The 22,893-nt window shown below is 47.2% G+C and overlaps 3 protein-coding genes across 6 annotated transcripts in view; 2 read left to right on the top strand and 1 right to left on the bottom strand.

Annotated features, from left to right (window-relative positions):
* wdfy4 (WDFY family member 4) overlaps positions 1–14,183 on the bottom strand; it is a 55,354-nt gene extending 41,171 nt beyond the window's left edge. Inside the window, exons 1-17 of the mRNA XM_067236015.1 lie at positions 14,172–14,183; positions 13,080–13,333; positions 11,785–12,039; positions 10,617–10,731; positions 9,801–9,943; positions 9,541–9,669; positions 9,099–9,288; positions 8,248–8,437; positions 7,776–7,936; positions 4,673–4,905; positions 4,283–4,422; positions 3,727–3,848; positions 3,508–3,609; positions 3,139–3,329; positions 1,466–2,154; positions 1,178–1,268; positions 80–294 (exon numbers count right to left, since the gene is read on the bottom strand). Coding sequence (XP_067092116.1) covers positions 80–294; positions 1,178–1,268; positions 1,466–2,154; positions 3,139–3,329; positions 3,508–3,609; positions 3,727–3,848; positions 4,283–4,422; positions 4,673–4,905; positions 7,776–7,936; positions 8,248–8,437; positions 9,099–9,288; positions 9,541–9,669; positions 9,801–9,943; positions 10,617–10,731; positions 11,785–12,039; positions 13,080–13,088 — 2,975 coding nt within the window. The 5' untranslated portion in view covers positions 13,089–13,333; positions 14,172–14,183. The remainder of the gene's footprint in view (positions 1–79; positions 295–1,177; positions 1,269–1,465; positions 2,155–3,138; positions 3,330–3,507; positions 3,610–3,726; positions 3,849–4,282; positions 4,423–4,672; positions 4,906–7,775; positions 7,937–8,247; positions 8,438–9,098; positions 9,289–9,540; positions 9,670–9,800; positions 9,944–10,616; positions 10,732–11,784; positions 12,040–13,079; positions 13,334–14,171) is intronic.
* Positions 14,184–14,624: 441 nt separating this feature from the next.
* On the top strand, positions 14,625–20,937 carry si:ch211-223a10.1 (putative ZDHHC-type palmitoyltransferase 6). 2 transcript variants are annotated; one of them, XM_067236625.1, is made up of 10 exons: positions 14,625–14,881; positions 15,754–15,889; positions 16,126–16,236; positions 16,500–16,632; positions 17,113–17,291; positions 17,967–18,040; positions 18,342–18,504; positions 18,661–18,743; positions 19,202–19,392; positions 19,594–20,937. In XM_067236625.1, exons 1-10 carry the CDS (start codon positions 14,758–14,760, stop codon positions 20,080–20,082), a joined length of 1,683 nt encoding a protein of 560 aa, XP_067092726.1. In that variant the 5' UTR covers positions 14,625–14,757; the 3' UTR covers positions 20,083–20,937. The 2 variants fall into 2 exon arrangements, with proteins under 2 accessions (XP_067092726.1, XP_067092725.1); XM_067236624.1 differs by having other exon boundaries at positions 17,089–17,291.
* A 1,535-nt stretch (positions 20,938–22,472) lies between these two features.
* Positions 22,473–22,893, top strand: part of arhgap22a (Rho GTPase activating protein 22a) — a 14,186-nt gene continuing 13,765 nt past the window's right edge. For all 3 annotated transcript variants that reach the window (XM_067236776.1, XM_067236779.1, XM_067236778.1), the window contains exon 1: positions 22,473–22,749. In XM_067236776.1, the coding sequence (XP_067092877.1) occupies positions 22,675–22,749 (75 nt within the window). In that variant the 5' untranslated portion in view covers positions 22,473–22,674. The remainder of the gene's footprint in view (positions 22,750–22,893) is intronic.

Below are 22,893 nucleotides of genomic sequence, written 5' to 3'. Positions count from 1 at the left end.
AGTGTGTGAACAGTATGCGTGTGTGTGTCTACAATATGTGAGTGTGTGTCTACAGCATGTGTGTGTGTGTGTGTCAGACCTGAGATCAGCCTTTGATATGGAGTGGGAGGACAGCTTCTCCAGAATGCGGGTGACGGGCAGGTGGAGCGGGTGGTGGGTCTGGAGCAGCATGACCTGGCAGTGGGTCAGCAGGGTGGACACCAGCCCTGCCTCGCACATGATCTGGCGGTTACGCTCCGACATCACCATGGCCTGGATGTGGTGCGCCACAGAGAACTGCACCTCCATAGATAGCTGCGGGAGAGAGGGGGCGAGAGAGGGAGAGACAGAGAGAAGGAGAGAGGGGGAGAAAGAGAGGGGGAGAGAAGAGAGAGAGAAGGTGAAAGGGGGAGAGGGAGAGAGGGGGAGGGAGAGAAAGATAGGGGGAGAGAGAGACAGAGAGAGGGGGCAAGAGGGGGAGGGGAGAGAGAAGGCAAGGGGGAGAGGGAGAAGGAGAGAGGGATGGAGGGTGAGAGAGAGGGAGGAATGAATCCCTACCTACCCTCGAGAAACTCCAGATGGAGAAGCATCATGACAAGAACGAACAGGTTCCATAACAGGTTCTTTCCCAGGAGGTGCAAATAATCAACAAGTAGTAATCCATCTGGCCACCCGTGTCCAGACTATATCGCCCACACCCCACTACCCTACTTACACATACATATATGTGCATTGGTTATTCTTAGCTTAGGTAATTCTCAGTTGATACTGTAGGTGAATAATTCTTAATTACATTGTATACAGTGTTATAGATTAGGACCCCAAGACTCCCCAGCAGATTTTGTCCCCCCCAATGTTGACTTCATGGCTACGGCCTTTCTGCGGCCCATGTCATTTTCTGTTACAGACCGACCCGGCCCCACGTTAAAGGAAGGAAAAATGATCTGGCCCTCACAGAAAATATTTGGGGGACCCCTGTACTAAAGAATACCAATGTATCTGTACTTGTTACAAATGCAATAAACTTGAACGTGATAAAGGGATGAAAAAATGGAAAGTCAGAGAGGATGTAGGGACATTTTGTTCTATACAGAGTTATGTAAAGCCACCATACAAAGCTATCATCCCACACCTGTATTTCAGAGTGAAAAACATGGCAGTAGTGACTCTCTAGAGTGTCACCAGTCTGGCAGGGTACCTGAGTGTCCTCCAGAGTGAATACAGCAGGCAGCAGGGTCATCATGACTCTGACTGCTCCAGGATACAGGATGGTCTGGTCACAGGTGAACCTGACCACAGCAGAACACACAGTCATCCTCCACTCTCTGACAGCTGGACACTTCCTTTCACCTTCTCCATCTCCTCCTCATCCTTCCCTCTACCTCAGATGCATTCCCTATCAATTTTTGACAACCCACCCGCCCTTACAATCCTGCTCCTCACCAATGGGAGATAAACCAATCAGAGCGCAGAGAGACAGACTTGCCTGTAGTTCGATTGGCTGCCGATTGAGGAGACACTGTAGGCAGGGTTTCTGCTCCCCCCCTGAGGCTCTTCCGGCCTGGGCGTAGGTTCTCCTCCTCCTCCTCCTGCTCCCTGGGTCTCCCCCTCCCTCCCCAGCACCCCCCCAAGCTCATGAGCAGTCCAGGTCCCTGTGGAGAACTGGTCCAGGTAGGAGAGCAGCCGGACGCAGGCCTGTAGACGGGGGGGCAGGGGGGGCTCAGGGGACGAGGAAGACAAGGGGGTCTCAGCCAGCTCTACAAACTGGTGGAAGCTCTTTCCTTGGGACCAGCTGTCCTCCAGAGCCCTCTGACTGTGGTTCGGATCCCTGGGCCAGTCCCCGGTCTCAGCCCAGTCCTGCTGCCCTGGGCCCTGGTTCCAGAAGCAGCCCAGCTGGGCCAACGCCTCAGCTAGCTTCTCATAGAACCCGCCTGTTTGGAAGTGGTGTGCATTGACGGGGTGGACGTGCACGGCCACGGCCAGGGCGTGGAGGGTGAGGAGGAGAAGGTCCAGGACCATCTGGTCGCCCAGGGACCCCCATACCCCCCCTTGGGGCCGGGGAGGGTCGGCCAAGGCCCCCTCCATGTCCACTACCAGGGAGAGGAGGCCGCTGAAGCCTCCAGCTCGCCTGAACGCATCCCAACTGTTTGGGTTCTCCAGCACCTTCAACACAGACTGGAGGGCATAGAAGAGTCAGGCTCACACACCCACTGAGACTTACACACACAGGCACATGGACACACAAGACATTGGTGTGTCTGGGACTACCCAGACACACCAATAGATGACTGAATTTAGACTACAACGTGATTACACCCCGTCAAAGATACTCTGAAAGAGGAGGGGAAAGACTGTATTCACTGATAACAAACCAACCCATCTCCAGCCTCGTAAATAGTCATTTCCAGTCAATTAAAACATGCTGGCCATGATGCGATGAAACAGAGACACAACATAAATATATAGATAAACCATAAATCATTTCTGGTAACCATTTTTGAGAGCTCTGTTGAATCAGATTAGCCTGATTGTATTAGGGCAGCTAATACATCAGCGAGGTAATGTGTGTCCCACAACGCAGGGACAAATCTCATTAACACTGAAGCAATCGCAATGGCTCTAAACACACAGCAACCTGGCCACAGTCAATCTGATTGCTACCTGCTTTAATCCATTTAACAAACATGAATGCACACACACACAGCCACATGCACATTGTACACACACACACACACGTAATGCTGCGCAGACGCACACACAAACAGAACTACATACACATGCAAACATGGTCTCCCTGCCATGTATAATAGTGCAGGTGTACAGTAGGTCTAATTCATTTAGGAGTAATCAAATGAGAAACATCCAGAGATGTTGTAGGGTCCTCATCTTCAGACAGGGCCACAGCACAATGCCGGCGGGGTAATCAAATTGTGCTGGAGTTAACAGCTAAACCTGTATTAGCAAATCAATCTGTGTTTGTCCATAATGCAATCAAATGCAATTACTGTTTAAACGGATTACCATTTGTTAGGAAAAAGAACTTGAATGAACCATTTCTTTTTTTACACACTAAAAAAATGGGATGGTGCGTGTTTGTGTCTATGTATGTCTGCATGTACCTGCATGTGTGTTTTTGTGTGAGTGTGTTTGTGTGTGTACCTGCAGCAGGTCTTGCTTGAGGCCCAGCTCATGCTGTGTGGAGGAGCAGAGGGCTCCTATGGCCGTGCTCATGAACTCCTCAGGGTTCACCTCACACAGCTGCTCCAGCACAGCCAGGGTGGGCCCGCGGTACTGCTCCTCATCCAGGAAGATCTTCATGTATGGAACCATGCCCAGCTCCCGCACAGACACTGGGACACGGACACACACACCAAAAGACGTGCATTCACACACACACACACACACACAGATGCGTACCCACATAAACACAGAGAAATGCGTAGACACACAAAATGTATTTAATACAATTGGTTGACTGTTCAATAGGAGTACTAGTATACTCAGGACAAATGTGATGAGTGTGTGTACCAGTGTTTCTGACAGAGCGTAGTGTCAGGGCTGCCACTACGTTGAGCATGCTGGTGGTCAGAGCTCTCTCCCCATTCTCCACGCCTGAGTGCTCCTGCAAGCCTGAAGCACAGCCAGGGTCAGAGGTCACAGATCAGTGTGTGTGTGTGTGTGTGTCAGATCAGAGGTCGGTGTATGTGATGGACTGAAATGTGTGTGTGTGTGTGTGTGTGTGTACACCTGTGGCAGAGGCACCAGCCTTGCGGAGGATCTTGGCCCTGCGCTTCAGCTCCAACAGCACCATCTCCAGCAGCCCCCCCTCACTCAGGACATCCGACAGCAGCCCGCTACGCACCGTCAGCCTTGGGGGGAAGGGGACAAAGAGGGAGATCAGGGAACAGGAAGGGTATAAATAGTAGGGAGGAAGAGACAGAAGCATGAAGGAAGATAACCGATCAATTTGAAGGAGAACAAAAAATCTCCTGGATGTAAGGTCTCCACCAACAGCATAGAGGCCAGGTTAGACCTTTTCAGTGGCTATGGTACTGTACGTACTCATAATCCAAGAACAAGTACCACAATAACTCTATTACCATGAGTAGCAACATGTATGAGTTTGATGGCAAAACTCTCACAGAAGTCACTAATCGGCAACACATTTTACATTCATGTTACATTAACTTCCATAAATAGCAATAGTATGTAGTGGTACAATTTTGTAGTTGCGTAGGAACTGCTGTGTAATTAAACGGTATGACTTGTGTTACCGCTACTCTGCTACAGGTGTCTCACTCACGTGTAGAAGCAGTCAAGGGCCATCACTTCAAACTCCGCCCCTGCCACGCTCCCAGCTACGCCCCCTATCCAGCTCTGCTTCAGCACGCCCTGCACCGCATGCAAGACCTCATGGGGGATGTAGTTCAGCTGGAATACCACCTGCAGGAAACACCATCATGGATATACTGTAGGTTGCCCATTACATGATGCAATGGTTGAGACTGAAGTGTGTTAGATAGATTGAATGTGTGTGTGTTTTCCTAATGCATATTTGCTTGTACTGTGTATGTGTGTACCTACCTACTCACTGCGTGTGTACTTGTACTGTATGTGTGTGTATGTATCTACCTACTGTATATATGTGTGTGGGAAGTTTGTGTGTGCTTGTGTGTCCTACAACCATACACACCATCTCAACCATTGAGAAGAACAGTTTGTGGACGGGGGCGGGCTTTCTCCACACGCAGGTGGCAAGCTGGGCCAGGGATTGGACAGACCACTCCAGGAGGAAGAAGTTGGCGCTGTCCCACTCCCACACGGTCCGGATGGTCCGCAGGATGTGACAACACAGCAGCATGTCCTCCGAACGCAGGAAGGAGGTCTGGAGGAGACGGAAAGCTGACAGATTCTTCACTGAGAGGCCTGGGGGAGGGGGGAGGGGGGCAGAAGAAGGAGAGGATTAAGGGATAGCTTCAGTTAGTTTGGTTGAGTTGTACTTTTTGCACAGCGTAAGGGCGCCCAAAGCTACATTAGCGGCATGGCCGTGGGAAAATATTGAGAACAAGGAGTGGGGGACGGGGGGACGACTTAACAGAATTGGGCCTGGCAGGAATGAGTGTGCATATAGATGCTTAACCGACAATATTGATCAAATATACCGCTGCAGCATGACTATGCGGTGTGCCTGTACGCTGTCCGTGTTGCTCATTGTCAACCTTGATACAAAAAAAAATTATTTGAATAAAGAAAGCTGTCTTACTTATGAATTGTATTTGTGTGTTTTGGCTAAAAACAGGGGCCCCCAGGTACCCCTACTTTCCGCAGCTATGCTTAGCGGTAAATTACCTTTTGAGGTACCTGCAAAACTGTTGTTTTTCGGCATGTTCTATTTGTGATACTGCTGTCTTGACAGAGACTGCATCCAGAAAATGATTTATGAAGTTGAAGTACTAAAGTAAATGGAATATTGAAGTTAAGAAGCTGTTGTTGCATTTTTTGTTCTGATAGCAGTTATGGCTGCATTGTATCTGGTAGCTAAGATTTAGTTTTTGCTCTGTGCCTGTCTTGTTACTTGACTCTGACTGTACTCTATGTGTACTATGTCGCTTTGGATAAAAGCAGCTGCTAAATCAATAAAATAAATGTAACAGTACATAGAAGGCTTACATCCTACAGTGTGTACAGAGAGGAGCAAAGGTTTGTCATCTTACAACCAACCATGTCACTAAAGTCTCTACATTTAAATTTGAAGTAAACTTTAAGGTTGGTGCTGCAGGAACATTGACTCCACTTTGAGCTGGACTCAGTATGTATCTATTGTGGAAGAAATTGCGATTTCTGGTGTGCTTACATTATCCACTAATCAATAGAACTAGTCATTGGATACTAGTTAAATAAATAGTCCACATCAACAACATTGGCCGGGTTTCCCAGATTCGTTAAGAAGCTCTTAACGCTAAGAGCTTCTTAGGAGCGTTCTAAGAGCGTTCTAAGAGCGTTCTTCTAAGAGCGTTCTTAGAACGCTCTTAGAACGCTCCTAACGAATCTGGGAAACCCGGCCATTATGTTTCACGTTCAGTTTCAAGCAGTAGAATTAAAACCAGGTCTGTTTTAGTTTACAGAGGAGCATTCATCATATTTTGCTCTCACAAGGTCACAGAGGTGCAAACGTTAAATCACAAACAACTTCCACTGAAATCTTCCCCCTGAATCCAGTTACACATACACGGACGGACGGAAAACTAATGATCTTGAGTGCATTAAGACTAGAGAAAAAGCATCTTCCTTCACCCTGATAAAGTTTGGAGCAAATATTGTCAAAACATTCAAGGACAGTGTTAGATTTGGGAAATGTTGTGAGGTAAATAAATATATAAGTGGCAGGTAATAAGATTCATTCTCAGCCTGGATTGAAATCACATCAGTGATAAATAAGATCAGCATAAGACCAAGCTCTGTCTGCTGGCACAGAGTCCTCCTCGAGGTGATAGATGAATGTATGTGTGTACACATTGCTATAAATGAGCAGGATCCTTATACTAGTGTCAGACAGAGTGTGTGTGTGTGCACGCGTGTGATAGATGGCTGGGAGCGGTAGGCTGCTGGTGAATGAATGCGGGGTGTCCTAACACAGTTAGAGGAGTAAGCTCCACTTCATCATCCCAGACATAATCACCTCAGCCTCCAGTTAACCTGAAGGGTGGGGGGTTGGCTGTTGCACTGTTAAAGAGAGTGCGTGAGTGTGTGTGTGTCTGTCTTTCTGTGTGTTCTGTTACTGTTTTAGGTGGGGCCCATTAAGCAAGGTTATGGTCAGGATTAGAAGATAAGAGTTCAAAAGGTTAAGGGAGTGTTTTTTGAACCCGGGGCAGGGACTGATCATGATCCTTCACAGGCACATACCACACCCTTCCAACCCTCCCTGATCCCCAGAAATCAGTCCCTGTCAGACCAGCCCAGACCTGATGGCCTGGACACCCAATTTAGGATCAGCCTGCAGTAAAGGAGGGAGGGCTAGCATAACGTATGACCCAGGCTTGGGCCAGGATGGGCTAGGGTTAGTGCTGGTTAGGCTAGGGTTATGGACGGGGCTAGTGCAGGTAAGTGTTTGGTGACAGTTGGGGTTATGATGAAGGCCGAAATATGCTTCTGCGTCTCCGTTTACGGATGGGCGGGCGCACGGATACGCACGGATACGGACGGATAGACTTCATTTATGGTTCTCCGTAGGCTGTGGGTGCTGAAAACAATTCACCCCCAGAAGAATAGGTGGCGCAACGGTTTTTTGTAAGTCGTCGTGGAGTGTTTATTTACCTAGGTTATCGAGAAGTCGGAGAAAATTTACTAATTAGCCGTTTCATCAATAAAATACGCACATTTTCAGCAACTACACTGCCCATTTCTCGTCACATTTTAATTCAGATGCTGATTTACATGTACTGTTTAGCTGAAATATGAATTGTGAAAACTTACAGCAATGGCGGTTAAAGGATTCTGTTCGTCCTGTTTATCCCGGCAACCCCGCCCCCGCCCCTGACGCAAGCGGTTGTTAATACTGACCAATCACAGCCAAGGGGGTCTCCATAGCTCTACGTCGCTCTCCGAAATGATGACGGATAGTTAGAAAATTCAGGAGGTGCACGTCGAGCTCTCCGGGGCTCTCCGAGGGCTGACGGAGAGCTCGTAGAGGGCGTTCCACGGAGACAAGGGCGTTCCCATGTGTCCGCTTTTCGAAAAACGCAGAAGCATATATCGGCCTTTAGGGTTAGTGCTGGTTACGGTTAAAACTGACCTACCGTTGGTGAGTGACGGGACAAACTTGAAGCCTGGAGGTTGGGGGTTGCTGACACACAGGGCCACCTTGAGCTCGTTCTTCCCCAGGAGGCACAGTGAGGCCAGCAAGCCCAGGAGCTCCTGCACAGGCTGGAAATCCTCACCACTCACCCCCTCCTCACACCTGGAGACCACAACAAACCCCGTAGCTTAATTTAGTAACACCTCATTTTCACAGCTAGGCAGAGTACAACTTAATTGACACCAAAGGGTATTGCTTGTCACAGAAAAGAGAATGACAGATTGGAAATAATGAGAATAATAATGTATTTGCTTTGTAAAGCAATGTCCTCTACTCTCCAGCTCTCCAACCGAGGACAATAATAAGGGTGAGAGGACTTAAAGATGACTCAGGAAAACATCCATTTACCCCGTCATTCTATCCCTCCCCCCCTCCCTCCCCATCCTCAGAACCCCTCCTCATCCTCCCCTCACCGAGTCATGATGGCCTGTAGGACTGTGTATCCATCATTAGTCTCAAACTCGTTGAACAGGGCGTGGCTGAGAGTGAAGGAGTCTCGGACAAAGCTGAACACACTGACCGCCACCTCGGCCAGGACGTGCCCAGGAACCCGGTCACACATCCCCTGGAGGTTCTGGGTACAGATACGTACACAGTTCTTAGCTGGGGGGAGAAGAGCGGAGGGGGGGAAAGAGAGAGAGATAGAGTGACAGCAGAATAATGGATATAGAGAGAGAAACGGTAGAGGGAGGACGGGGAAGAGAAATTTTAGAATGGGTGGTACAAAAAAAGTTAGACAGGAGCTTCTAAACATCCTCAAACAAATTAATAAAGAAGGTTGAGCAGACCTCAAACAGGTCCTTCACGCCATCAACAACCCCTACTATGCCATACTTAACACCAGACCCGCTTCCTGACAGCCTTATGATGTCTACACACACACACAAGCCAGCTCTACCATGGTAACCTTCTCCTATCTCCATAACAAGTCCAAACAACCAACAAACTGCCTAGCGCCTCCTCCACCCAGTCTGGCTCCATGTTTTGGAACATCTGAGTGGATAATGAGATCTGGACATCATGTGGACCAGCTCTGGGACTATCCTGAGATGACTAGTCATCATGTGCTCTGGTGACTCGACACTCTCTCTGCTCACTGCCCTTGTGTGTGGATAACTTTGTAGGTTGTAGGCAATGTGTGTGTGTGTGTTTGTGTATTCAGATACAAAAGCCAGTTGAAATCTACTGTATCAATGTTTGACAGTATTCTGCATGTGGTACATATCCCAGGTAGTGTGTGAGTGAGAGAGATCGTTTTTCTCACCCTGCAGGTTGGTGACGGTATTGCGTGCACGTGCAGCAGACACAGCCCTGAGGAGGCGGCCAGCCTGGTGCCTCCAGGGGGCGCTGGTCTGGTCCCACAACGACGTGAGTGCGATGATGAGGCACTGGAGCTCTGCCGTGTCCACCATCTCCTCCACACTGGCCTGCTGCTGGCTGAGTTGCAGGAGGACCTGAGGGGGGGAGGGGGGGGGGATGGTGGAAGGGGATAACAGAGGTGGAAGGTGGGATGAGCATGGGCAGGGTGGATGGGGTGGATGGTGGAGGGGGGTGGGTGGGATGGAATGGGGGTGGGGTGGGTGGCATGCGGTGGGCGTGGGGGGTTCTGGAGTCACTATCACTACAGTATTTCTGCAAGGATCATGTCAACTAGGATTCTAGGGGACATCCCCCTGGTTATTTAGCTACTGAGAGGAGGTGGTCACCTGGATGAGAAGTTCCTGGAAGCTCCTCTCTCCTCCACAGGTCTCTCTCTTGGCTGGTAGAGACACCAGCAGGTACAGACATTTTATCAGAGCTGCAGGCAGACCTGGCTTCACCAATGACTGCACCTCCTACACATACACGCGCACGCACAAATCACACCCCCCCAAAAGACACGTACACAAAAAGAGTTCACAGTTTCACTTCCAGGAAGCTACGACTAAGGTGACACCTCAGACTCTCTAACCACAGCCCGACTCACCGGGCCCTGGGCCGCGAGCAGGCACAGGCCCTTCAGCAACATCCATCCGGAAACATCCGTCTGTCTGTCCTCTCCATCCCTCTGGTCCTTCTGTCTGTCCACTGACTTCTGGAAGAACAGCTGCACCTCGTAGCGAGCGTCCTCTAGGGAGCCCAGAACCACGAGGAGCGATCACACACAGCAAGAGTGCGTGCCAGTGAGGGTGTGTGTGATGCATCAGGGAATGGAGGGGATCAGAGGGCACCCACTTCTCTCTTCAGAGAAAAACAGAACTATGTACTTCTTGTAAACCTATTCTGTTAACCCCCATGCAAGCACATCCAGGACATACTGTACAGTGTTTCCCATAGGTTTACTGCTTTCGGGGTGGGGGGGGGGTTTTGGGGGGGGGGGGGGCGGTCGCAGGCGGGGGGTGGTGAGGGGCAGAAATGACATGCCGTTGTGTAAATAAGATAAATAACATTGCAAACTTTGCAAAAAAGTATTGATCCATCCTAGTAAAGATTGCCTGTAAACTCCCTGGCCCTGTCTCTTGCTGTAATTTTGGTCGATAAGTGTTTCTTTTTAATTCTTAGCATTGTTGGCTAACGTTTTAATAATAGAGACGTAATATGAGTTGAGTACATTTTGCCTCAGACCAATGCGTTCTATTTGAAAATCCGCGTCGGAATTCTGCGCCCGCGTATCACGTTTGGGCCTGGTCATTGGACATACAGACAACCTCCTGTACATGCTATGCTGTGTCTCATCAGCTACTGTAGGTGTGCACGTGTTGAGTGAGAGGATATGTGTTTGGAGGTCAGAGCCCCTCTATACCTGCAGGCCGCTCAGCCAGTCTGGACAGGATGTGAGTGACCATGGTCTCGGCTGTGACAGCAGCCAGAGCTCTCAGGTCCACGGCCTCCATCCCTCGGTCTCCGCCCTCACACACCTCACACCACACACAGGCAGGAGACAATTCGAGAGGAGAGGAGAGACTCAGGAGAGACAGGGAAAGAGTGAGAGATGACAAGGAAAGGCAGGTACACGGTAAGAAAGAGAGAGAAAAGACAGATAGAGACAAGAGAATGTGAGACCGAAAAAGAGAGACAGAGATGGTGAGAGAAAGAGAGAGACAGAGAAGTCAATCTACTGCAGTTATACGTTGTGGAACAAAGTCCAAAAGCTCAGAAGTTTTCACTTCCCTTTTTTGTTTATATCACAGATCCACACAAATTCACCATCTTGCTTTCTAATTCACACCCAAGAAAGAAACCAGTCAAAAGCAGCAACCTATTTATAACCATTCATCTTGCCATATGCCGTCAGAGGCTTACACAGATTTACACTGAGTCAGAGAGAGAGGCCTTACACATAACCATTCCAATCCCAGAGAGCAGATCAGGAGGCATGTGATAGGGTTTGTGTGTGTGTGTGTGTGTCTGTGAGTGTGTGACACGTGAGTAACACGTGCAGGACCCCCAGCCTACTTCAGGGGTGCTTATATGTGCAGCTATAAGCCTGATCAATGGGTTTACACACAGGTCATTGAAAGGATTCAGAATGTGTGTTGTGTGTGTGGTCACTGGGGGTAATTTTAACCTAATTCAAACTGGTTGCGTAAGAAAGGACAGGCTAATTAATGTGATTCTGAGAAACGAGTCTTCTATACAGAGACCACTTGCTAGCTAAGCAGTCATGTTACTTAACCGTGAGAAGCTGACAGTCAGACAGTATTCTAGACTGTGCTTGTAACTTATCTGTTGATCAGGGAGGTGAATGAAGTGAATAAACCTCAACATGATCTGTTAGAAACAGCCTGCAAGGCCCTTCAATCATCCAGCCTCCATGCAGACATGAGACAAATAAATAGACATGAAACAAACAGACAGACAGATACGTAGGCAGACAAATCATGCAGGCAGGCAGACAGATATCCAGCAAGGCCCTTTAAGTCATCCAGCCTCCAGACAGATAAGCAGGCAGACAGACAACCCTAACATACCTGTATATAGAGAGGTAGAACTCTACATAGGTGTTCCTCTCTTTGGCTAGGTGGGAGCAGATTGTGCGTCTCCAGCTGATGTAGCTGCTCTCTGAGGGCCAGCAGGGGCCTGGGGCCCCTAGAGTCCACTGTTTGTCCTCCAGCGCCCCCCACCGTCCCTGCCTCCCCCTTCAACTCCAGGGAAACAGACAGCTCACCAGAGGCACTCAGCTCCCCAGTCTCCTTATTGATCCTCTCCACGTCTCTCATACGCTCCTGGAGAGAGATAAGGGGGAGATGGGGGGGGACGACAGTTGGAAAGAGAAAAAAGGAGAGTGAAGTAGAAAGCAGAGGTAGAGTGAGGGGAAATCAGATACAAGAAAAAGATTTACAGATTTACTGTACATACTTCTTACTGTAACTTTCTACAGTGGAACAAACACACACACAAGCACTCTCCAAAACCTGAGTGGCTTGTTTTAACATGTCTAGTGCATTAACTGTAGCTACAAAGTGACATTAGAGTCTCAATCCCAAGACTGTAGGTTGCTTGCAGCATAAGCTTATTTGGGCGCGCTGTAAATTAAGAGTTCAGCATGCCTTTGCATTCTACATTCTCTTCACAGTCCTGAGAGTTCTAACATGACTATCTAACAACAGTATAGGATCTGAGCAGTCTTGTGATGTCAGAGGAAAGCGAGAAAGGAGCCTGCTCAGAGACAGGCATGCATTCCTGCCTCTGTCCAACCGTGTGTTCGTGTGTGTGTGTGGGTCCTCGCATAACTGTGTCTAAACACTAGTTACAGGGGAATTTAATTACCTCAGGAACTCAGACACACACACATTCTCTAGTGATGCACATGAATACCTAGGGAGAAGACCTCAACAGAACCGAAACATTACAATATAGACTCAGTTCATGAGGGCTGGAGAAGTCTGTGGCATTCCAGTTTCACTGAAACACTAGTGGAAAGACACTTCAATATCTCTGGGTGAGAAGACCCCTATGTTAGGTGAATCTTCTCTCTCTGTCTTTCCCTTCATTTCTCTCAGTCTCTTACTCTCGACAAACAGGTTTAACGATTTTCAAAAGGTATTTTAAGAGGCTGCACGTACTTTGTGCTTGTGAATGGAGTTTTAACACACAGACACCCAAAGATTTCATCCTCTCAAATACACATACACACACCAACATGCCATGAGTACAATGACAACATAAACAGAAGTGACTGCTACCCAGCACAACAGCAAGATAGACAAGACCAATCAGACAGCTTGGCTCATTGCCAGGTAAGTATCTCTGTAGCACTGCTTACCTGAGTCATCTGCCACCCCTCTCTATGATGCTCACACCAGCCAGCGGTTGAGCTTCTCCAGAGTGGTGTTCCTCTCTGTCTCTCTCTCTCTCTCTCTCTATTTCTTTCACTCTCTCTTCCCGTCTTCCTGCTCGCTGACAACCAATCAGTGTCCTTGTACCCCTCTTTCTCCCATGTCAGGGCTTGTCTTCTCAGGCCTGCGTGACTTTAGTCTCCGTCCCTCAGTGCTGGGCCTTGTCAGTCCTCTCGTTAATCTGAGCGGAGAGCAGAATTGTCTGAACTTTAGCACAACGATCTGCTCTTACATCAGCTGCCCGGCACAGGTCATGTGCTTTACTTCCTTAGAGAGGGTTGAAAGCAGAAGTGAGTAGCTCTGTTGTTCTCCAAGCTCAAGGGCTCCTCCCCTGCCTTTATAAAACGCTCTCCCTTCTATGCTTCATGAGCTTGTCACAGCATTGTCATGTTGTTGGCATGTAGTCGTGAATTACAGGAAGGTTTCCAAACTCAAGTCCCATGCCAACCAGGTTTAACCAGGAAATAAGAAGTGCTTAATGTGCATGAGTATTGCATTGATGCTCGGGTTATCCGTCTTTCAGTACTTTTATCAACAGTAATCAATACCTTGCTGTCTTGCAATAACTTGACTTACCTACTGGGAGAAACACTACTGAACTCGCAAATTGATTTACTCAAGCCAAAGCAATACTGCTGAATGTGAGTTTGGTTGAAGTCAATAGCGCCATCGTGTGTAGAACAAGATGACACCCAGATTGCAGGCATTCATATTGCAAATTAGGGCTGTAGTTACATTTTCTGTTAGTATTAACCAACAGAGCAACAGTAGGGCCTATTAAGGTGACAGATTGTTGATACCAGTTTCACTAAAGAATCACATGAACATGTTACCAGGGCTCTCAAGTTTCACGCATTCGCCACGACAAACCTTTGATAAAACTTGAGAGCCCTGTTCATATGATGTTTTTCGGCTACTCCGTTTAATTAGCCTAAAGCACACCACAGAAGCACTAGCACAATGACAACGATTAAGTAACCCCGTTAGCACTCAGTGAGCAGATAGTCCAAAGCTCTTACCTTTAATTTTGCCTGGTCACTCTGGTTCACGTCCTTCCACATAATATAGAAGCTGTGATCTGAAGGAAAAACATATTTCAGTAGACTTGTTTTTTGTTCTAAATTAATAACCAATTTAAAATGTTAATGTCAGGGTGATCATTGAGATATTCTAGCTTGCGCAGAAATGTCTTATTTGGTCGCGTAATATGTCAAGTAATCGTAATGTGTGAAATACTTTATTGTGAGAGTCACTGAGACATTAAGGAAGCAGGCGCAAGAAGTTTGTTGGGGTTGACCAAAAACCCTTGATCTGATCTACACTTGTATTCAAACAGCCCTTAAAAATAATCGGCCTGTGGTTTATTTATAAGCGCACATGTTTTGGTGACGAAGACGGCACAGTAGTCACGTGCGTAGTCCGCATCCAATGCTGTTCGCCAAGGGTCTACTGCCGCAACCAGTATACCAAAATGAAACATCGTGTCACTTTGCCAAGACAAAATGGGTATCTATCTCCATTAAATACGAGTTTTTACTGCATATTCGGTAGTTTGTGTTGCGGTTGCACGAGTTAGACTACCAGGGGTCAGCGTCCGTTCTCACTATGCTTCCGCTGCCCGCCGGTTGCTCGGACGACGAAGGAGACATATTTGACAGCATTCAGAGAGGAAATATTGAACAATGTGCAAATTTCATTCAACTTGATCGATCTGTCCTCAAACATAAAGGTATGTGCTTCCCGGTTAATGTTGGTAAGGCTTGAAAAGACGTGTACATGCGATATAAAATGCTATCTTGTTGTCTTGTCTTATCTATTGCATGATTTCTCAATGTAGTATGTAATACTAGTTTGCATTACATCAGTTATATACAGTTTCAACAAAAATAACATGTATTTTTGACACACCTCGTACATAGAATGGTCTGCTATCAAGTTAAGAATCAAAAGCATTGAAAATATACAGGCTGCAGATGACGGATATCAAGTCAGACTGACAGCTGATTTCCTGTGCCGTATTCTGTAATGTGTACCTGGCTACTGCTGTTGGATGTCCACTATATCCTCTTGTTGTCACTTTGGTGATTAGATATGTAGGGTGTGTAGGGTTACAAGTTGCTGATTCATACAAATACACATATACACTCTCACTCACACACTCACTCACTCACTCACTCACTCACTCACACACACACACAACATTCTCTCTCTCTCTCTCTCTCTCTCTCTCTCTCTCTCTCTCTCTCTCTCTCTCTCTCTCTCTCTCTCTCTCTCTCTCTCTCTCTCTCTCTCTCTCTCTCTCTTACACCCCCTTCTCTCGCACTCAGAAACACACTGCAGCACAATGTCTTTGGATGTGATTTTGTCATGTTGCCAGGTTTGGAAGCTACAGGATATATAACCCCCTTCTGGTGTTATCGTCAGTGATCTGAGATGGTGTGAGTGTCTACCCTGGGCTCTGACTCACTCAGCTCCTGTGACACAGACACACAGGAAGACATTGAGTCACATTTAACCTCACTGAGACAAAGGGACAGTTGCTCCAGAAGGGAAGCACTAATTAAGTTACATTCCCATCATTGTGTGTGTGTGTTTGTGCAGGCTGGGGTGGGTTCACCCCTCTCCATGTTGCTGCTCTCCATGGTAACCGTGCCATGGTGGACCTGGTGCTTAGCAACGGCGCTGACCCCAACTTGACATGCGATGCTGGCCAGACAGCCTTCCATTTCGCCTGCAGGTAAGTAGAACAACAACTCCCACAAAGCACTTACCCCAGTCTACTTCCTATACCAAAGTGACATCTCATATCCAATCAAACTGGCATGGGAACATAGGTTTTCAAACAGACATTTTACCAACTGATCCAATCAGTCCCTATTGGCCAAATGGTAGTTGATGGTTGGGTTCCTATGAAGAAGGTTGTTGGCCCTCCTGAGTGTCTTGCATACTAAACTAATACTGGTCCATCCCCAGACAGGGCAATGTGTATGTGATGCACCAGATGATGCAGCATGGAGCCGACCTTCGCATTGTCGACCTGCAAGGCAAGACAGCACTGCACCATGCAGTCAGTGGGGGTAGCATGTGAGTAGGCTGCACACATACACAAACACACGCTCTGCACACATGCTCATGTGCACACACACACAAACTCTTGCTTTCTCTCTCTTTTCCCTCTCTATGTTTCTCTCCTTCTGTCTGTCTTTCCTTCTCTCTCTTCCTTTGTCCCTCTTTTTTCCCACCCTCCCTGTCTCTGTCCTGTTTTCTGTATCTCTCCCTCTCATCTCTCTTTCCCCTTTCTCTCTCTTACTCTCTCCGCTCTCTCTCTATTTCTTTGTGTGTCTCAGTGTGGCCGTGCACTACCTATGGGAGACAGGCATGTTCAGGTTCTCAGATGGGGATATGTACCAGGTCACACCTCTACATCTGGCTGCTTCCACAGGCAACACTGAAGTGGTCCGCTACCTGCTCCGAGAGCAGGTGGGTTTCATTCAGACACACACACACACACTCACTTAGATACGCACTCACTCAGACACACACACACACACTTAGATACACATTCACTCACACTCAGAAACACACACACACACTGTCCCAGTCCCAATGTTTTACTGAATGCAATCCTTAAGTACACTGCATTTGACTCTGTACATTTTCTTGTACACAGTTCTTGCTTTCTTGTTTTCTCTGCACATTTTTCCTGAATGGCCGCCTTCATTTTCAGACCATACATTTAGATAATAAAGATTAGAAGAGTAAGGCCAATTTGAGAACCACTGTTTCAAAAATCCTGCTCAGTAGGCTATCGATAGGAGGCACACATTTTTAGAGCACACTCACCCTGTGCAGACAGATCCACAAAAGCATGCATGTGTACGGCTTGTGTGTTGTGCTCTTTGTGGAAATGTGTGTGTAATAAAGGCCTGTGTATAGGGCTCTTCCTATCTGCTGTTCCAGAGGTGTTCCGTGGATGCAGTGGACCAGCAGGGGGCGACAGCACTGCACGTGGCAGCAGAGCGGGGCGCGGTGGAGGTGTGCTGGACCTTGCTGCAGAGGGCCGGATACAGGCTGTTACACATCAAGAACTACAACGGCCTCACTCCCCTTGACCTTAGCAGGCAGGGGAAGACCTTCAGGTGATCCGCAGGCACAGGTGTCATGGTGTCGCTTGTTGCACTTAACTCAACTTGCACACTCTGGGGTTAGAACCGGGGTCGTCTGACTGACACACCCAACAACCACTTTTCGTAAACAAGACTTTAGCCGCTAAGCGACCGATAAGATACTTTTTAAAATAAAAGCTAAGTTTAAAGTGAGGAATGAGTTTACGCCATCGCGCTCGCTTGACCACGAGTAGGAAATCTGAGAATCTTTGAGGCAAACATGTACCCACAATCCTGCTTTTAATATCAAATCTATTAAGACTTGTTATATCAAATGTCATGTGTGACTTATGCCCTACCTCTGCATCTGGTCTATCCTGGCCTAGCTCGGTCTACAATGGTCTGGCCTGGCCAAGTCTAGTCTACTCTGTCCTGTTCTATCTTGGCTTAGCCTATTCTATTCTCTTCTGGCTTAGCCTGGTCTAGCTTAGTACATCCTGGCCTAACCTGGTCTATCCTGGCTTAGCCAGTGAGACCCTCCTGTAGTCAGCCATTCAGCACACATACCTATTCTACATGTACATCTACATATGTCTTAAGACAACCTGTATATCATGGTCAGGTTGTATAAAGTTATACATACCTGTGTCATGGTTGGGATGTAAGTAGTTATAAAATGAGTGAAACTGTGTTTTTCCCTTCCCCCAGACATCAGCAGCTCACCAAACTGCTGAGTCAGTACATCCGTGAGCCCATGCACCTGAAACCTCAAGAGTCTCATCGTAAGTGTCCATCTCACACCGATGGTCTACTGTAGGTGTTGTAAATGTGTGTGTTTGTGTTAGTGTGTGTGTGTGTGTGTGTGTGTGTGTGCCTATGCTCAGATGCTAATGTGTCTATAAGTGTATTATGCCAAAGTGTGTGTGTGTATATGCATGCTAACGTGTATATATTTCCGTGGTAATGTGTTTGTTTGCATACTAACGTATGTATGTGAGTGGTAGCATGTGTGTCTGTGTGTGCTAACGTGTGTTTCTGTGTGCTAAAGTATATCTGTTTGGGTGCTAACATGTTTGTTTGCAGTACTGTACTACTGGACTGTGCTATTCCCGTCGCTGAGCGGAGCCGCCATCCTACTGGTGGCCTCCATGCTGGGGGGCTACGGGGGCCTGGTCTGCAGCCTGCTCTTCCCCTGGCTGGCCCGCAGCATCTTCACACAGTTCCACCGCATGACCACCTACCAGAGGTGACCACATCCTGACCACTGCCACAACCCTAACACTAACCTCAGCCCAAACCCCAACTCCCAAACCTTTGTTCTAATGTGTTAGGCCATGGTCTGCTGTGCTGTGGTTGTTGTATTATGTTCAGATTTGTTCAGCTGTGTTCTGTTGTGTTCTAGGCTGCCCAACCCTGTGTATCTGGGGACCCTGATAGCCGGTCTGTTCCACTCACTGCTCTGCTTCTATGGCAAGATCATTCCCAATATCCTTTACAGCTCAGAGAAATCGCACACAGCTCATACATACATATACTCATAGCTCATACACACACACACACCACATTCACACCAAACACAGCCCAAACACACACACACACACACAGCTCATGCACACATACATACTGTACATATATACACACATACATACTGTATACATATACAGCTAAAACAAACATATACACACACACACACACAGCTCATACATGAAAAAACATAAGACATGCACAAAAACATGTTCAATATCATACCAGAGTGGTATAGAGTGTCATAACCCTCGCAACACACTAGAGGACTGGAGAATGTCTTTTCAGGCCTATATTTTACCCTCAGAGGATTGTAATCTGTTTTTTGCAAAGCAGCCCCCAGATTGAGATTGTGTGGAATAAGGACACGGAGGAGTTAGTCTCATTCAGAAGTCAGATATGAGCCTTAACCATTTCACGTGTCTGGCCAGCCAGCGGTCTGATGCATGTGTCCGTTGTCCACTTCTCCCTGGTTCTGGTTCTGTTCTGGAAGGTTCTGATCCAGGACCCGGGAACGCTCGGCCCGGCGGACGCAGACCCTCGATTCTCCAGCATCGCAGACCTGGTGGAGAACAACGAGAACCCTCAGAGATTCTGTATCTACTGTGAGGTGAGCAGAACTCTTTGTCCTCTGGACCTGTGGGCGAGTCATAAGCACACGATTGTACAGCCCAGAACTAAAAACTGGGCCCTCAGAATGTCATACCATCATAACATGTGCCTAAACACACCTGGGATTATGTTTTTCTGTGTCATTCGCTCTCTATCTGTATCCATTTCTTTCCTCCCCCTCCATTCCTCCTGTCTCCAGTTGTTCCAGCCAGACCACACCAAACACTGCAAGCTGTGTGACGTGTGTGTGAGAGACTACGACCATCACTGCCTCTTCCTCAACTGCTGCGTCGGCCAAGGCAACCACCGCCTCTTCCTTCTCTTTATCCTCTCCATGGTGACCGCACACCTCTTCTTTGTTGCCGTGGCTACACGTTACCTGTATGTGGCTTTCGTGGTCGGTGGGTGGAGCCTGTCATCAGGGCTTTCTGTGCTGGGGACAGAATTCTGGGTGGTGGTTATGGCAACCTTGAATGCTTTCACGCTACTCTGGGAGGCGTGGCTTCTGACAGAACAGTTTGACGCCATTGCCATGGGAACCACCACCTATTTCAGACAGTGCGAGACCTCTATGCGACAACGGTCACTAGGACAGCGTTTTATGGCTGTGCTGATATTCCTATTGGAGGGAAGGCAGCGTGTAGGGCGGGGCCTTACAGAGCAGGACAGTCCCTCTATAGACATCTAGATATTGGGGCATGGTCTTAACCTGAACTTTGACCCCTGACCCTGCAGTAGAAACGTGCGTCAGACTCCGAGCCATAATTATATTTATAATACATATACAATGTACATATTCAATACATGTACAGTACAAACAACATATACAAAACATACAATTGAACTACAATGACAACAGAAGTCATAATAATTATAATATACATACATAAATATTGTATGGCTCTGACTGAAGTATTTAGTAGATATGTTCTGTACTGTACTTTACTGGTACTGTACACTCAAAAATACTTTTGCCTCCACTCTTATAGTAGGTTCACATTATTGCACATTTTCATGAATCTGTCTGCAGAGGGTGAGTCTGCTTAAAATTGTTTGTGCTGCATAATGAGACAGTGTGTATATATATGATATACGCATCCGTACTTATCCGTATCACCTGTATCCAAGTTACGGACCGGCAAAACCCATGGCCATTTTGAAAATGTACAAAGTCAAACACAATTGTACGCAATAATGTGAACCAGGCTTTAATATGTGATGGTCATGATGTTCTTTAAGCGACCACCAGATCAACACTTGAATGCCTAATAATAACCTGCTTTTAATTGTTTCATGTAGAGTGTGAAGAAGTACTGTGCCCTTTGTTGTAATTTGTTATTTTCAGACTGTCAACAACGCACTGAGCTGTATTATTTCACATTCTTTTAAAAACGGGAGATGTTTACCTGCTTTGAAAAACTGTAGAGTGAAGTATTCTGCTGTTTGAGCTTTAGAGGTTTGCTACCTGAATGTCTGCACATTTCACCTGCTTTTATACACCTGACACTATTCTTGTTTTAAATAAAAGTGTGGTATGGATTTATGATTGAATGGTTATTTAGTTATTTAGGAGCCCACAGTAGACACAGGTCTGTAGTTATAGTACAGTAGTTCCAGGACTGTAGGTTACAAGTCTGTAGTAAGTGCACAGTTACAGTAGGTTATGCCCCTTTAAACATAATCTTGTTACTTAATATAAGACACATGGGATACCTAATATAAATATATTTTTCTAGCCCCTCCCATTCTCTCTCTCTCTCTCTTTTCCTTTCCTCTAAATCATGGTCTACTCTTCATCTACTCTCCCTAATAGACAAGGTCCACTCAGCCCCCTTTGTTATACACATACACACCCGCACACAACTCAGCCTCCTCTATTACACACAAACCTACACACTAATCTCAATCTCCTCGATTACACACAGCCACAGATGTACACACAAACACATCTCAGCCTCCTCTATTACACACACCCCCACATAAACACTCATTGCTCTCCTCTAGTACACACACATCTCAGCCTCCTCTATTACACACACCTACACACACACCCCAACCTTCTTTATCACACACACACATTTCCTCCCTGTCCCAGTGGACCTCCAGTCCAGCAGGTCTGGATGGGGGCTGTCAGAGCAGAGCTGTATGAGTCTGGGCGTCTCTGTCAGCAGGGGGGTGAATTACTGTCCTTACTAAAGCCTGCTCTGCATTCAGAGTGGCTGCCCTGCCTTGCCCTGCCCTCTCTCTCTCGCCCCTGCCCTGAGAGTAAGCGGCATGTTCAGGTGGAACAGGCCCCATGCTGGGTCTCTCTTTCTCTCTGTCCATGTCTCCTTCCCCCTCACTCTCCCCATCTCTTTCTCTCTCTCTAGCCCCTTTCTCTAGTCTCTTGATTTCTCTCTATCTCTCTTTCTCTTTCCCTCTCTTATCTCTCTATTCCTCTCTGTCCATCTCTCTCTCTTTTCAATCTCAGTACTCTCTCTAGTCTCCCCATCCCTCTCTCATTTTGTCCCCCTGAATCACTGTTAGGGTTTCTGAAGGGGCAGCTGCTTCTTGTCCATTAGCCAATGAAATCATCGGACTGGCTAATCATCTCCTTTAGTTCCCTCGGGTGTGCTGATGTGGTCAGGGTTCTAAGTTCTGATCAATGCTCATTCCGTGGTTTACAGTTCAGTTTCTTTTTTCAAAAATCCATCCTCTGCACATGATGCTCTTTCGTGTTTTACTGACCACATTATTGGGTTCTGCGTTGTTTCCCTAATGAAACTGCAGAGGTAAGGCAAGAAAAACTGAATGTCCTTGTTTGCAGAACATGAAACAGCAATTAATTAGATAATTCAATCATCATAAATGAAAACATCTGCGTAGTCTCACAGACCAATAATGGCGTTGAATGCCGTTAAGACTGTCGTACACATTACTTATTCAAAGCAGGGAGTCTATAATCACCTCTAAAGAGGAAACCTTTAATGTGCTTACTGACAGGTCAGCGTATTTCACTTCTCCTTCATATAAACACACTTCCTGACTTATTCTACAGGCACAGGAAAAGAGAGAGAAGTCAGGCATAAAGCGGGACAAAGTAATGAGAGAACAATAGCTAGAAGAAGGAGGACAAGACAACACAATTTTTTTTTGCCAGTTTGTTTTCCCAACTCTATGCTTTCACCATTTATAGGTATGTGTGAGCATGTCTGTGTGTGAGTGAGTGTATGTGGGCGTTTGTGTGCGTGAGTGAATGTGTGTGACTGTGTGTTTTGTGTGTGTGTGAGTGAGTGAAAGAATGTGTGAGTGTGCAGCACAGTGGGTTCTTCATCAGTCCAAGGCTGAGAGATGGGCGTCCATGGGAGATGACTTGGTGAGTCTAATGATCTCAGACATTCTCCATCCTGCATCAGTGCTGTCACTGTGCTGTGCTCCTCATGGTCCCAGGCTGCCGCTGGCTGCTCTCCCCGGTCTGTGTGACTGGCTGCCATCATTTGATTGCCTCCCTGTAATTATC

This window comes from Osmerus mordax, chromosome 5, assembly GCF_038355195.1.
Source record: "Osmerus mordax isolate fOsmMor3 chromosome 5, fOsmMor3.pri, whole genome shotgun sequence".
NCBI classification, from domain to species: domain Eukaryota; kingdom Metazoa; phylum Chordata; class Actinopteri; order Osmeriformes; family Osmeridae; genus Osmerus; species Osmerus mordax.
The sequence above is the reverse complement of the archived record's forward strand: the minus strand, read 5'-3'. Positions and strand labels throughout refer to the sequence as shown.